This window comes from Contarinia nasturtii, unplaced genomic scaffold, assembly GCF_009176525.2.
Source record: "Contarinia nasturtii isolate CC-2019 unplaced genomic scaffold, AAFC_CNas_1.1 Cnas_scaffold_350, whole genome shotgun sequence".
NCBI classification, from domain to species: domain Eukaryota; kingdom Metazoa; phylum Arthropoda; class Insecta; order Diptera; family Cecidomyiidae; genus Contarinia; species Contarinia nasturtii.
In genome coordinates, this window is record NW_022197705.1 from 1,994,528 (window position 1) to 2,010,666 (window position 16,139).

Here is a 16,139-nt window from a genome sequence, read left to right on the forward strand (position 1 = left end):
ATAATATCCATAATAATTATGTATTAGAAACTCAGTGTGCGAGAGCGTGCGCGCGCCCGTGTTTGTGTGCTATTTTATGCTCTTGCATACATAATTCACACAGTCAGTTGACTAGGGACTTAAATAAATACATATTTATCGACTATTGATGAGAATAACAAACACAATTCGAATCGAAAGTTTCGTATTTCAGTGCAGTAAGCCGGTAATGGTGGTAATGCTGTCACCCAAAAGTAGTTCACCCCAAGTGTGAAAGCGCATGGATGTGAGCGGCACATTGTGGTATGAAAACGAAGAGCGATCCCACGACCTGATTATTGCTGACAAAAACATCGAATACTTATTCAATGTCAATCCGATTGTAATTTATTTCATGCATTGCGATGGGCAAACACGAATTGTGGACCGAAATCGTTCGCCCAAAGCAAATATTTGTACTCAATACCAGCTAAATTGGCAAATGGATGCAATAAGCAAGTTAATTAAACCTTGAATGCTATTTATTTGCACCTCGAAATTCAATTCGATAATCCTATTTGTTATTTGAATTCTCGCATATGTTTTAAATGACATATATATGTTAAAATGCAATGAGAGAACATTCGCATATTTCGTGCTAGTTTTTAGTTTTTCGGAAAACAATAATAAAAATGCATGCACAGCATTTAAAAAAAAAATCTTGGTAAAAATTGTTTACTTCATTAGTCCTTCAAGAGATTACCAACCATCTAATCCATATTCAAATTGAAAGAGCTACGGGCAAGATAAATCAACCAAAGTAGATTTGATTAAACTCACAAAATCTCAGCATATTGAATAATAGCCACACACACACACATTTTCATTGATTTTATGTATAGGCATTCTCTTTCTCTTTCTCTCTCTCACGCCCCCACTTACACATACGAATTTTCAACGCAAATCAAATTATAGACATTTATAGCTATATTTTCGGTTCATCAAATCGCATTTAGATGCATTCATTGAATTAGAATTTACCTTCTGGAATTTTCACAATGCAAAATATGAACATTTTACGAAACGATTCATCAAATAAGCATTTGTATACGCTTATACTTGCTCAATGATTCTTGATTCAAAATAATTCGAGAGACCAAAATATGTATGGGTGTGTGTGCGCGGCATGAATACATGATTCCATTCACAATGAATTTCTTATGAGCACTTTCGAACGGAATTCAGTATTCAATTCTGGTATTTAATCATGTTTTATGCATTAATTTCTATTTGTTTTTCCCTCGAAACAAAAACATTTTCAGTTTCTTTTATTCGAAAACGAAGAATACACGATTCTCTTTCACTTTCCACTTTTATATCTCATCGAAGAAATAAACATGGTAGCAATGATTTGAAGTGAATTCACAACACATGAATCGCGATCATTCGTATGTAAGCATGTTCTCTTATCGATGCCGTTATCATTAACGTATGATGATCGCAATTTTTTTTATGGTGAAAAGTGTAAAGAGTTCGACGCTTACACACCGGTCTGCGTTCATATTTAATTTGAATAATTTTGGAATCGAAATAAATGTTCCGTAAACGTGCAATCGAATCTAATTAAAACCAAATATTATTGAAATATAATAAATGCAATTTGATTCAATGCGAATCCATGGACGCAAATATTATTCTTTCATTAAAAATTCTTTTGCATTCCAACATTGCTGTGTGCGCTCGCGGGTAATTTTTTACATAAATGTGATTTTTTTTTTTTAAATAAATCCAATGATTTTATAAAGAATCAAAACGGTAAACTATTGCCTTTTGCGTCCCCAAACATAAGCCCTCTTGCCTTTTTGAATATTATTAACAAAAATTGATTCAATTAAACAAACGGGGACACAACATTTTATTATTTGTCATTTCATGTATGTAATAAACGTTCGTTCGCATTCCGACGACCGATACATTTCTGTATGTTGGACGAATTTTGCCGTTTCGAATTCTGTTTTTTCTCTCGTTCTCGTTTAATAAAATTTCTCATCACATCTGATGTGTCTGTTTGAATTTATTGCGCGTCGTATTTTTTTGGTATTGAAAGTTCAAAATATTTTTTTTTACTATAAATTGATTTTGCTATTTTCCGTGATATTTTCATCGAACGATTGAAACAGCGAACTGCTCATTTTTTTTTTCGTTCAATTTCACGCTCATAAAATACACAAACGACGATACATATAAATGGAAAATTTCACTCTATTTGCAATGTGATGGTGATCGATAACCATTAGAAATATATTTGTATTGGCATATTCCATAAGCAATGTGCATTGAGGGGTCGCGCATTGAATGATGAATAACATTATTATTTTGAATTGCAATTGATCTGTATGAATTGATTCAGAAGCATTTTATTTTCAGTTTTATTTATAACATTTTTATTTGATAGTCACATCACACGCGGATTTATCTGCAATCATGTTTTTTTTTTGAGAAATGTTTGCTCATGCAGCTTCTCTTTTTGATTACAAGTCTCTTCATGTCTTATTTAAAGTTTTCAAGTACGATACTCTACTAAATTGGTTTGTCAATTCTTTAGTGCGATTAACCATTATATTAGTGAGACGAAAAAACAGAGACAGTGCCAACTTGTCAGCGTTGCTCCGGGACAACGTGTCAAAAAGTCAAATGATTTTAAGTAAAATACTTGGAACCGAAAATTTGAATACATTTGATGAGCGCGACACACGATTTAAACAACATTGACTTGAATCGCATGATATCCATTTGTTGGCAATGGTATTTTTTGTGAAAGGCTCTCACTAATGGCGTATCACGACTCTCAGGAAAAACAATTCGCCCGATTCTACTAAATAAACGAACACACTTGCCCAGCGTGACAGACGTTCAAATTCTAATATGTTCTATTTTTACCGTCCAAAGCTATTGGTCTCTATTGAAAGTACGAATGTCATGTTTTTAATAATAATATAAAATACTGAGACCATTCAATTGCAATGTTTTCAAGAGAAAAAAGAACCGATTATAAACGAACATTTTTTTCCAGCACCGTCATAAAATCAAAAAGTTTTTTCATTATGTGAAACTTTTATGGTTTTTAAACGTTTCTCCACATTTATTTTGCTTCGCTTCTAGAAAGCATTCACAAACAAAAAATTAAAATTGTTTCGTTAAAAGTCGTCGTTCGCCGATATGAAGAGGTCAACAATAATAATGTATCCAAATCATACATGAGTACAGGAGGTATATGCCCCCTGAAATCATTCGAAGTTCCCGGGTGGACAAGAAAATTGAAGACAAATTCACACAATATAGAACGACACTTATTGAATGTGAATTGTTTTTCAAAAGAGAAGAGAAAAATCTCGTCTGATAGATTAACTCCCGACTAATTGGGCGTTCGTCCGTAATTGGCACACCTTTACTAACCGATCGTGCCCATGTTTGATCCAAATACTCTGGCGCTAGTTCACGAAGTTCAATTATTTATCCCTGAAATAGATTTGGCCGCTTCTAACTGTTTCCACTCGATGTGCAACAGTGGAGACAGAAAAAAATCGGATCGCCAGGATTTTGGTGAAAATACGAAAACACAATATATTTATTTCGATATTACTAATATAGCGATTTTTATGGCCACTTTTTAATTACCGCCCAACATTTGTACACAACCGTGTACACTTACCTATTTAAATTTAATTTTTGATAAATTTCAATTTGGTTAAAATATTCTCGCTGAAAGTATTTACATTCCTGTATTCGGCATACAAACGGAAATTGTGTTTCCCATGTATATTAGAAAACTTGAAAAAGGTAATCCAAAATAGTGTAAAACAATATTAAATTAAATCGCTGGATTTGAAAAGCAAATATTCAATGGGTTTGAACATTTGTTTTTAACCATTCATTAATAGTTTTTCAATTTCATTTCGAGCGTTGATGCGCATTCGTTAGTGTTGCATTTATTTTATTATATCCGGCCATAATATCAAATTGAAAAAAAAATCGTTTGCCACAGGCATCTTTTTCTGTCTACACTCGTATCGGAAATGCTTTAAACATTGGTACATTGAGTGTGAAATATGCGTTCGATATTCGCAGATCATACAAAACCGCAATATTTTATTGAGTAGCACTTAATTGCTCTTGCGGTTGAAAAGCCATGACAAATGTTGGCCTATTATTTCACATTGTTGGATGCGACGGGATGCGGGATATGATGACAAAACTCATTTACGCTTTCTACCATTGTACACGCATGGAAAAATTAAATATTTATAAGAAAAAAATGTGCAGTCTTTCGTTTCATATTCATATAACTTGAATGCAAAACACTTATGAACAACTAATAATCGTCTCTGCTCATGTTTTTTAGCATTGTGCTAAATGCATGCTCATAAAATTGTTGTGACTTAACAATAATATGTAATGAGAGTTTAAGGCTGACTTGCCAACTGAAATGAATGTCTATAAGATGAAAGGAGTACTCTTTTATGAAATGAAATGACGCAAGCGAAAAAAAAAAACGGGAAAATCTGTACTTATCGGCTTTCCGATTCATTCCCTCTCATTCATCTATTTTCTCTCCGTGAATATGGCTTTATTTTACAGTCGCAAGTTCTGCAGTCACAAATTATTTATTTACTTGCACAATGAACAAAGCTTGAAAACTTCGAACTGCGTAATTTTTCATTGCTACATTGCTCTTTTCCGGTTCGGGGTGTGCAATTCCAAATTAGTGAATGGAATTCGTGTTCACAAGTACAATGGGAACGAGAGAGTGATGCGGCTGGCGTAGACGGCGGAACCAAGGGGTTGGAAAATTCATAGGAAAATGGATTTCATGAAAACGCAATACAAAGCATTAAAAATTCAAAGCACGTAACAATTAAATTAGTTAATTGTGTGTACGATGTTAACACAAATACACATTTTATAACCTGACAGAATTAAGAAAATTGATTTAGATTATAGCAATTAGCTACATTGAGTTCAAGGTACGCGCTTTTTTTTCGTGTTGCTGCCGCATTCACTCTCTACTTGTTTTCAATTCTAATTTGTACATCGTTGTTGGCTTTTCGCTTGCCGGTCGCGATAAATTCGGAAAGATTGTTACTGAATTCGTACGAAAAACACTTTTGTCACGTGCAATTCGCTTGTCTGTACACGAACATTCAATTGCCAGTTAAAAACATCTAACGACACCATCACCGTATAATAAAGACCCAAAAATGTACACCATAAGCAAATGGAATTGAAAAGTTTACGTTTTCAAATATATTAATACCATCAATGAATTTCGACTATAGTCGATACTGATTTCAACTCGTTACCTATGCGAATTACCAACCAAAAAGTTGGCTATTGAAAAAATCGCGCAATACATTTTGAACTTACAATAAACACTTGATTTATTCATAACGCATCGGTTTTATTATCTTCAAATTGAATGCTTCACTATTCGATTATGAAAATATTTTTTACCCGTCGAAAAGTTGAAATTCGTTGGAATTTGATGAAAAAATGGTCTCATTTAGAATGATTTCCAAGAAATTTTTTCAACGAATTTTGTAATTTTGCGATACATTTTTTTCTCGTGTGGTAAGAATGTGACTTTTTACATACTTTAGATTGCGTCTCAGATGTTGAGATGATCAAAGTTCCATAAAATCCAATAACAATATTTATTTAATAATCTCAAAAATATAATAACATAAACGGTTGAAAAATGATGCACAAATTCGTTGTGATGAGCACATAAAACCGAAGAGCAGTGTTCAAAGTTAGAATATCAAAAAACCAACCTAAAATTGGCTTTAAAACATCTGTCAAAAACTGTTGTGTTGGTTGTACGAAGTAAATCACTGATTTTCTATTAATTTCATTAAAAATGTATTTATTCGTGTCTTTTAAAGAAGTGGTTTAAACGTTCGAAAACAATATAAGATATGGAGCTGCGCTGTAAGCACATTAAAATAAAAGTGTCGGCAAGTTATCGAATAAGAAGGTGCACGACATCAGACTTACGAAAAAAATCACACAAGAAAATATAGAAAAAAGCGAAAATCAAGTAATTCATGTGTCTTTTTGAATGAAGTCGTTTATATATTTCGTAATTCTATTCCGTTCGGTGGTGCTTCAGAGTTTGACTCCAACAGTGGGACTTCAATATGAAAATATCCCACGGAGAAAAGTAGAGAGATTTCACCGCTGGATATTTACACCTTTTAGTCGATGTGTAAAATGTGTGTTGGATATATACATGCATCTCGGTCTGTGTGTTTTGTGTTCAAGTGTTCGTTATAAGTGTCTACAAATGCAAGCGAACGACACTGAGATTTGTTATGGTAATAAATCTTTTTGATATGTACTCTTGCTGTGCTCTGCGGCATTTGAGCTACCGTCGCTACATAATCATTTCAAACGTGGAAACCTTTTAAAGCTACGCATTCTATTCATACAATAATATAATAAAAAATTATTTTCTATCTTTTGCATTTTTCTTTGCGGCATAACGATGCTAATAAAATATTTTCATCATTTTTCTGATATATATGTTTGTGCTCGCTTCATGGAATGTGCTTTGAAATGCAGAAACGATGATTTTTATTATTCTTATTGAACTGATTTAACGGCACTTTTCACTTTTATTCAGTGTTTTTTTCCGTTTTCACAAAAGAACTGACAAAACATATACACATTCTTTTGTGAACGACGTGTCAAACTTTGCTGCATACAATTTGAATAACCTTTAGAATTGTCGGCATACGATTTTGATATTCGTAATAAAAATGTTTGTTGAGACAATTCGACGAATAATATCTAAACAAACATAAAACCGTTTCGCAATATTTTTCATGTGGATAAAATGCGGTGATAATGGCAATTTTCATACACAAATATTCAAATGAAAAGCTTGTCAGCTGATTTAATAAGAATATTTTTTTTTATTTGATCATTTCAATATGCAGAACTGAGTGTAGCCCAAAAAGTAAACCACTTTATGGGCGTTTATCATCTGTGATAATTTAAAATTTTCACTTCGATCATCACGAAATTATATCAAGGCAAAAGATGATGGCAAAGCTAACCATTCGACTTATTCCGTATACTTTTTAACCTACCCTATGCAGACTCACACTAGGAAGGTACACACTACACATCCTAGAAAGGAACTTATATTATATTTAAGCATTTATTAAAAGTACATTTTGAAAGAGCATCATCAATAAGAGCACTGGACAAAAGTGTTGATAGAGCTTCTGAGGGTTCCGATTTGCCCCCTCTAAAAAATCGGAGAACGGAACCTCTTAAGCTTTTGCGAGATTCTTTAGATTTGCTAGAGATTCAGACCAAAATAGTTCCATCCCCGTTATCAATTTTTGAGTCGCTATTTTGAATTTTCCCGAGACGAACTTTCAATTTTCTCCATTAAATCCTCAAAGAGCTTTGATGTCAACGTGGCACTGAGCATGGTGACTTGAAACTAATCGAAAAATGTCATTGAAATGATTGTTTTTGTCGGTCAAGAAATGCACCAATCGGGATTTTTCCAAAATAAAAGTGTCTAAAACACTCATCTCTGAATTCCATTACGTACATTTTTTTCATCCTGTGCATATATTTTAAATGATCTACCACTTAATGGAGTGAAAAAATTGACTATGTTTCAGGACCAAAAAAAATTGCTAACAATACCGCCTAGTTATCGAAGTAATTTCTGCGAGAGTTTTCCTTTGCAACAAATAGATTGTGGTTGGTGAAACGGTGTTTTTTTCTGTTAATACAAAATAGAAGTATCTATTGACAGCATGTTGTGTTCAATTTTGAACATATTCGGTCTATGTCATTGAATAGCAGATAACTAACGAGAGTAATTGTGGAAAAAAGCGGAAACAATTTAATCTAATTGCAAATAAATTATGATAATCAATTTACTCTTGTCATTGTTATGCCCACAGTTTTGCTTTCCAATTTTTTTTTTCGTTCGTTTTCGTTTGTTCGTTCACATTGTATGTCGGTTATATTTATTCGCTTTTTATTTTCCAATCCATTTTCCCAGTAGCGACCGCTCTGCGTGATGTTGAAGTTTTCGTGCCAGCGGCTGTAAAGAGAGGCGATACCGCACGTTTGCATTGCTTGTACGATTTGGAAGGTGATACGCTTTATGCTGTGAAATGGTACAAGGGACGGAGAGAATTCTATCGATAGTAAGTTAAATCGATTTGGCCATTTTTTTCTTTCTTCCCTCTAGCCTCTAACAATGATCAAATTTAATGCGTTCAATCTGTATTCGTTGCTTTTTTTCTTGTTTATACCAGCACGCCAAAAGAGAATCCAGCAATGAAAACATTTACGGTGAATGGCATTAATGTATTGGTATGTATTAATAATAACATTATAAAATGGAAACATTGATAAAGTAGTATGTGTGTGTGTAGAAGGTACTTTTTGGGAACATTCAAAAATAATAATTTATCGATAATTTGGCTTTTATTCTAAATCAATAGTTGTGAAAATATATACTTTACATAAACAATCAGTTTAAAATTGAGGTCGTCGCAGCATGTGTGTGTGTGTTGATAAAACAGTTTATAGTCTAAGTTTCGATTACCTTCCATCGATAATAGTTAACATTAAAAGTGTGTGCTAAAAAAGGTCTAAAATGTTAAAGTACCATTTTAAAGGTTTTGATGCACTTACTTAACAAAGTTTTGATAAAACTGACTTTTCCTACTGAAATTGTTATAGTCATAAATGGATTTTAGGTAGTGTTTACAGGAAAAACATAATTCATTCTTCGGCAAAGTTTCAGTGGATTTATAACATATGTTGTACTCGCTTATATTGATAAGAGAAAAAGTGTTCCATTACATTCTTTCGTTTCGAAAGCAATTCATTTTTCATCGGGAAGATACATGGTCAACAATAGAAACAAGCAAAATCACAAATATGAATAATCTATGTGCCAGTTTTTGTTATGTGTGAACTTACACGTTTAATGCCATGTTCAGAACTAGTGGATTGCAGAGGCTGCAACAGAGTCCGCGACTGACAGTCTCCCCATACCGACACGAAAAAAATTGATAAATTCATTTCAACATTTTTACACATTTTAACACGGATTCAGAACGTGAAATAAGCCGCTTTTGAGTAGACGACCTAGATTAGCTAGATTTCATTTCGGTAGTCTAGAATTTCCAGAAATTACATTTTTACTTAAAATCTCCATGTTAATGAAATTCCTATTTTAGTATAAACGATTTTTTTTGTTTTCAGAAAAAGTCAATGTTTTAAAAAATTAGCTGTAAAAATTAAAAAAAAAAAACGAAATGGTTAAATTTTGGCATTCCAAAGAACAAGGGAATCAAATGTGAAACAGAGACTGCTTTTCATAGCAATATATAAGAGTGCAACATATTCATTAATAAAATCAATTATATTATAATTTTAAATATTTTTTACTCGCTGAGGAAATAAAAATGTGTATCCATTTCAATGTTTATTATAGTTCATTAAAATGAAATCTACCATTCATTAAACGCTTGAAAAAGTTTTGAAAATTCGACAGTTATTTCACCGCCAGAAAATTAAATCATTCAATAAGAAATTATTGTTATTAAACGCTTTTCTTGTCGCAAATTAAATATAATTTTGTTTGAATTGTTCGTTAATTTGCATGTCTTGTCGCTTTGTCATTATTCTTCCACCATGTTTTTCTCCAAGTATTTTTAATGAATAAAATGAAATGAATACGTGTCATTACAGCGTTCCGCATCGAATGAAAGTCAAGTCTCACTGTCTCATGTGCAACCAAGCGCATCAGGAAAATATAGTTGCGAGGTTGGTCTATCTATAGTCTATACAGTCGCACTGCACAAATAAATGTACACTAAAAAATTACTAAATTTTATATGTCTTATAGGTCTCTGCTGATGCGCCATCTTTTCACACAGAGATTGCGACCGAAGCGTTAGAGGTGGTGGGTGAGTGTTAACAAAAATTTCACTATATTTTCTGTCTGGATTGAAATCATATGATCAATTTAACGTCGTCATCGATAAGAAACTTTGCAAATTTTTGTCCCATTATTACAAATGAAAAACAGGCAAACGGAAATTCCCCCAAAAAAAGTTTTTAGTATTTTTGGTGGTAGCAAAACTTTGAATATAGTGCAACTGATAAAAGAAAAGTAGTTCTTCTTTTTTATGGCACAGATTTTCCTCCGAAGACAATCCAAACTGAAAAATCGACTTAATTGAATTTTCGATGCAGTCCATTTTCTATCAGAACGGCGACGTTTTCTCAAATGTAATAACCACAAATACAGACGTCTCCTTTAATATTCAATATAAATCTGATTTAAAGTAACGAGAAAAAGAAACACAAACTTCATCGTTCTTCTGGTGCTCTGAAGAAACTTGTACAATGTGCATTCAGTTAGTGTGACACACACACATCTACGTAAATAATCTGCATTTTTCGAGTCTCAAATATTTTTGAGTGATTGTGTTTTTATATTTGATTCGATTGCGATTCGCAATTATAATATTTTATGTAAAATCGAGTTTTTTTTTTAAATGGGACATACATACAAAACAATAGCACTTTGAATGAAACTATTTATAATTGAAAAGCTTTCCAAAGATCGTTCAGGTAGTTGTAATCTTTTGAGTTGTAACCAAACCATTGCATTGAATAATTTTATTTTCGACTTTAAGTTGATTTCAGTTGTTTTCGTCGTTTTTTTTTCCTTTCTCGTGTGTCCTTTCGGTCTGTTTGTGAAAGCGTCTCAACTTGTGTATTTCTTTGTGATTCAACGTCCCACTGTGAAACAATAAAAATAAATATTTCATTGTATTATAGTGTCACGGGCAACAAAAGCGGTGAATTGAAAAATCAAAAAATCTTCTTCAAGTTTCAGTGCTCGTTCTTTTTTTTTCGGTTCTTCTTCGCCTTACCTGAGCACGTCCACCAAATATTCGTAACCTCCCCATTTCACATACTGTAAAATCTAACAAAACTTGAATGAAACTTTTTTTTTTGTTTCAATTGTTATGACGAGCATTTTGTTGCTGCAATTGAAAGAAGAAGCGATGGAAAGAATAGAATAGAGAGAGAGAGAAAACGAGAGGAAAAAGAAATACTCACCGAAGACACAACCAAGATACGACATGCAAATGTATTTCCCAACTTTTGCAGTTAAGTTTATTTTGCTTCTCCAAAATAATAACGTATTGGAGTATGCAATATTTTCTCGTATTTCGTTTTTTCACGTCATTTTCTTTTTTTTTCTGTCCTTTTTGTCTACCACAAAAAAAAACATTCAGTTTTATGGATATTCTTCCTGTGAGTCAATGCGAAAAAAAAAAGAATAAACACGAGGCAGCTTGATAAAAATGTTAAATGAGAAAAAGAAAAGTGAAACGCGTCAAAACGCAGATACAGAAAATTGAAGAAATTGTATGCACATTATTGAATTTTGCGCTCGGATGCTTTTTTCCACAATCCAAGAGATACAGAAAACTGAAGAAGCAATCTGGAACAGAACTTATTTTTCGAACGAATTTTATCGACATCGTTCCCTTTCTATCTCTCCATTTTTGAGCAATTGTTTACTGTCTTTTCATTCGGTAGTGTTTTGTTTTCGTATTCAAAATCAATTTTTTTTATGCTTGGCGACAAATGGCTAAAGTGCAACAAAATGCATTGAATGCATATAGTACAGCAGCATTTTCTGCTGTTCTGTCACCCATTTTTTTTTTCTCCACCGCTCCCGCTCTTTCTATCCATCTTTATATTTAAAATATTAGAACAGCTTTGTGTAAAATAAGGTTATTTTAATAAAAGAACAATTTTTTCCGTTCCGAAAATGATAGAATATAGAACGAATCAGAGAAATATTTGCACATTTCCATATTCCGTTCATAATTCCGTGTTGCGAACATAATAATCACAAAATACATAAATTGAAATGTACTTGAAACAGACCAAAAACGGAAACATCACCGTCATCATTTTTATCGTTGTATGTATACGTGCAAATATCTCTATTAATATTCTCTCGATTTCTCTCTCTCTGCCTTCCTCCTTCCATCTCTCTCTCTCTCTCTCTCTCGTGATCTCTTGTTTGCTCAATTTCTCTTCCACTCTTTCTTTTTTTCTATGCAAGAAAATGAATTCCAATATGAGAAATATTTACGCCAGTTTTGGTACGTAAAAAATACGTCGAAAGAACATTTGAAAAATATTTGGCATATATTCGAAGAAGCCAACAAAGCAAAAACCAACACATATTCATTATGCTTTCGCTGCTATAAATTAAAATAAATATTTCGGTGTTAATGTTAATGGAAAGAAAAAGTTTACAACCGAACCGAGTTTTAAATACGCCATAAATTGTTTTATTCACACAAGTCCGAAGTGCAGCAACAACAACAATAACTATAACATCTATTTCACATATATACATTATTCATATGAGTGGGAAATATGATGCGATCACAAGTAGCGAAGAGTTTTAGAGATACTAAAAGAGATGGTAAAAGATAGCAATATGTGGCCATTGAAAATTTTGGATTTTCTTCTGTGTTTGTGTTCAGCACGACTGTTTTCATTTCACCATGCACACACACACACACACACCGTCGTTGCTCTCCCCCTCCCACTCGTTGCCGTGATCGTTGTCCTTGTAAGTCGATAATGCATAGAGAGTCGGTGTAGACATACCATCCACACACACACACAAGACGGAAATATAAAACGGTCCATGTAAATTTGTATAAAACCGCAACTATAAAACAAAGTAACCGAGCCAAAAACAATCCTTGCCGCATGGAAAACATTATGTTTCCACCAACAAAAATATCCAAAAACGTCATAGCTTTATCGGTGCTGGTTTTTCGAAGAGACATGGCCCCGCAACAATCAAAGGGTGCAAAGGAGAAAGCCCGGAGAAAATGTAAACAAAAAAAAAACTATCGGTTGTTGGAAGAGGAGAAAGTATGCTACTAACAACTCTGTGGTTTTGTCGGTTGGTCGTATGCATCCCAATTGACATAGCGAATTTTGTGTATGCCAAAGCGAAAAATTAAAACGGCACAACCGCTACACACTTCCACGAACTCTAAACTTCACATAATTAATGCATTTATATTTTGTTTATCCGTTGGACTTACACACATATTATATATACCGTGTATGTGTGTACACTGTACACATTCTCACTCGTGCAACTATTTGCAAATGCCTCAGACAGTATATTTAGCTGTCGTCATCTGGATATTACAGCTCATCTGGATATCGTCAGCAGATGATACAAAGTGAAAACAATAGAAGTGATTGTTATAGGTATATAAGCTTGTTATATACTGGTATTACTATAACAATCCCTCCTATTGTTTTCTTTCACTTCGCATCATCTGCTGACGGCATCCAGATGAGCTGAAATATCCAGATGACGGCAGCTAAATATATTGTCTGAAATGCCTTTGTTATGGTGCACGGCTTTCGTTGCAGAATCTCATAATTTTCAAAAAAAAAATTTTTTTTGCAAAAATTCTTATTTTCTGTTTGGTACAGTGCAGTAGGGGCTCTTGAAACGGCTCGCATACGAAATATTTTCATTATTATCTGTATCCGTTCGTATGTTTCATATATTGAATGCGTCGAACATCTCTCAGTCTACTAAGTGTTGGTTTAAAATGAATACAAGCCGTTGAGTTGCATAATTTGCGATCACACATTTTGGCAAAATCGAAAGTAAAATCTGTCATTTTTGCGAACCCATTTAAATCCAACTTTTTTCAAGCGTTTATATTTTATACGGATGGCCATATATACTTTGCATTTATGCTTATTCCATCCCCAAAGCGGATGTCATCCTTACCGCAAACGAATTTTACATATGCAAATGCTGAAATTTAGATCAATTTGATGTCGTTTATCTTTTCGTTATAAGCAACATTTTCACGATAAATCTGTAAATATATAAAATTTCCGCTCGCTCAAACTTTGCACATGTTTTCGAAAAACACATTTCAAGAGAAATGATATAGAAGGCATTTTATGCATTTAAAAAGGTAAAATGTGTTAACTGAATGGAGAAAGTTTCAGCACATGGAAGCCTTGAACTCTTAACAGTTCGCACGTGATTCCAAAAGAATCACACATTTGACATCGACCATTGTATATTTACAACAAATAATTCTAAACAGGTGCATCCATTGAAAAGTTGATTCCCGTTTTTGTATGACTGGACACTTCCTTATATGTTTTATTTCGTTAGTTTATTTTGAACTTTTTTTATTGAAAAAAGATGCACTTACATATACTTTATGCAATGAGAAAACCTTAGTTTTTCAGTATGATTAACAATTTTTTAATCAACTTTTCCAGATACTCCCGAACATCGGCCAATCGTGCATGGTATTAAGCCACGCTATAGAATTGGAGACAGCTTAAGAGCCAATTGTACGTCGAAAAATTCAAAACCAGCTGCTAATCTCACGTGGTATATAAACGATATTCCGGTAAGTTCAGCATGTTTATAAAAGCGAAGAGTAAAAAAGAACTATGGTCGGTGGTTCGGTTCATTAAAATTACGGCGTTGAAACTGGTTTAATTTATGTTTTTGAAGGCCTCGCACCGCCTGTTGCATGAAAAATAAACTTTGCTACACAAATCTTATGTAAACGATGCTAATATCCGAGGCATAATCTGTTAACAAGAGATTTCAACGGAGTTAGACACAAAAGTCGCAAACATAGTACTGATATTAAATGTAATAAATGAAACACGGATACGTTGTTGAATTCACAACTTTGGACTTACGGCAAAGAAAATGTAACGAAATTAGGTTTTAAAATAAATCAACACTTTGTATAACTAAAATTCGCCGAAAGCGATTTTATCCTTTAAATTGGCTCGGCCAATATTGAATCTAACGCAAAGATCAAAGTTGCTAAAAAAAAGATTTATTGAGGTGGAGTTTTTTACAGGGCATGAAATTTACACTAATCAAGAGAGCGGTTTCTGGGAGCGGCTCCTAGCTATGAATGTGTTAGTGTGACAAACGTTCTTTGCATTCATGTGATCTGCATACTAACATGAACTCAGGAGTGTTTCGTGGAAAGAACACTACGCTTCTCTGAAATACTGCGCTATGAAATGCTGCGTTAGTTCACAAGTGCGATTTCATGCTCTGGTTTTCACATTTGCACTTTAGGTTATTAACAACAGAGATTAGACATGCGTCAATTGACACCGAAGCATTGACTTTATATATTTCCGTCATGATGAACAATTAAGCGACATACCTTCTAAGGAGGGGTTCAAGGAGTCAGATTATTCCTTCTCACTTTTGGAAATTTCTACTCCAAAATAATTTTGGAATGTAAAATGACCTTCAATTTCGACCGTGGGAAAGTTTATACGAGAGAGAATGACATTTTGGAATTGAAGACCTAAAAATCGTCTTCACTTTTCCGTTCAAATTTTGAGACCTGTCAAGATTTTTCGGAAAATTTTGAACCAAGTTGGATTCTTAGGAAGCTACGTTAAGTGATTTCTGAAATAAGGACTAAATAGTCCGAAAAGGAGTGCGATGAAAATATATTGGCAAAAAATATCTTCAATCTTTTGATCAAAAACTTATGTAAAATTGAAAGGTTAACATTATTTCAATAACAAACCCTAAAAATGACTAAGATTATGTTGATTATTTGTGTGGTCGAAAAACTCGCTTTAGAGTTAATTCTTGTTTTTATTAGCCGTGTGCCATAAGGGAAAAAATCAAAGCAGGGACAAAATTGTGAGAAACATTTACTTTTATCTATCCCATCGCATCGTCGTCACCACCATCCATCGTGGCGGGTGCGTATATAACATCGTGCTATAACCAATTTGCATAATCAATTTTCCTAGCGTAATTATCTCTTTATTAAAATTGTCGGCATCGCACATCTGCTTTTCGTTTCGAAAGAAGTGCAAATCTATCGAGAATAAAAAAGAAAAAATTGAACGTATCTGTTTTGTAGTATTTGAAAAATGGATGACCGTGGACTAAATTACGTCATTTGAAATACATCCAAACACTAAATCCAGATGGGCCGTAATATTTTTTTCAACAGCTGTTGAATTTATTAAAACTCGAT

General features: G+C 33.4%; 1 protein-coding gene across 2 annotated transcripts in view; it reads left to right on the forward strand.

Annotated features, from left to right (window-relative positions):
• The window catches only part of LOC116338199 (fasciclin-3), a 51,862-nt gene that overhangs the window by 28,021 nt on the left and 7,702 nt on the right, over positions 1-16,139 (forward strand). Inside the window, exons 3-7 of one of the 2 annotated variants that reach the window (XM_031763313.1) lie at positions 8,048-8,195; positions 8,307-8,364; positions 9,754-9,828; positions 9,911-9,971; positions 14,383-14,516. In XM_031763313.1, the coding sequence (XP_031619173.1) occupies positions 8,048-8,195; positions 8,307-8,364; positions 9,754-9,828; positions 9,911-9,971; positions 14,383-14,516 (476 nt within the window). The remainder of the gene's footprint in view (positions 1-8,047; positions 8,196-8,306; positions 8,365-9,753; positions 9,829-9,910; positions 9,972-14,382; positions 14,517-16,139) is intronic. The other variant, XM_031763315.1, reaches the window with a different exon arrangement.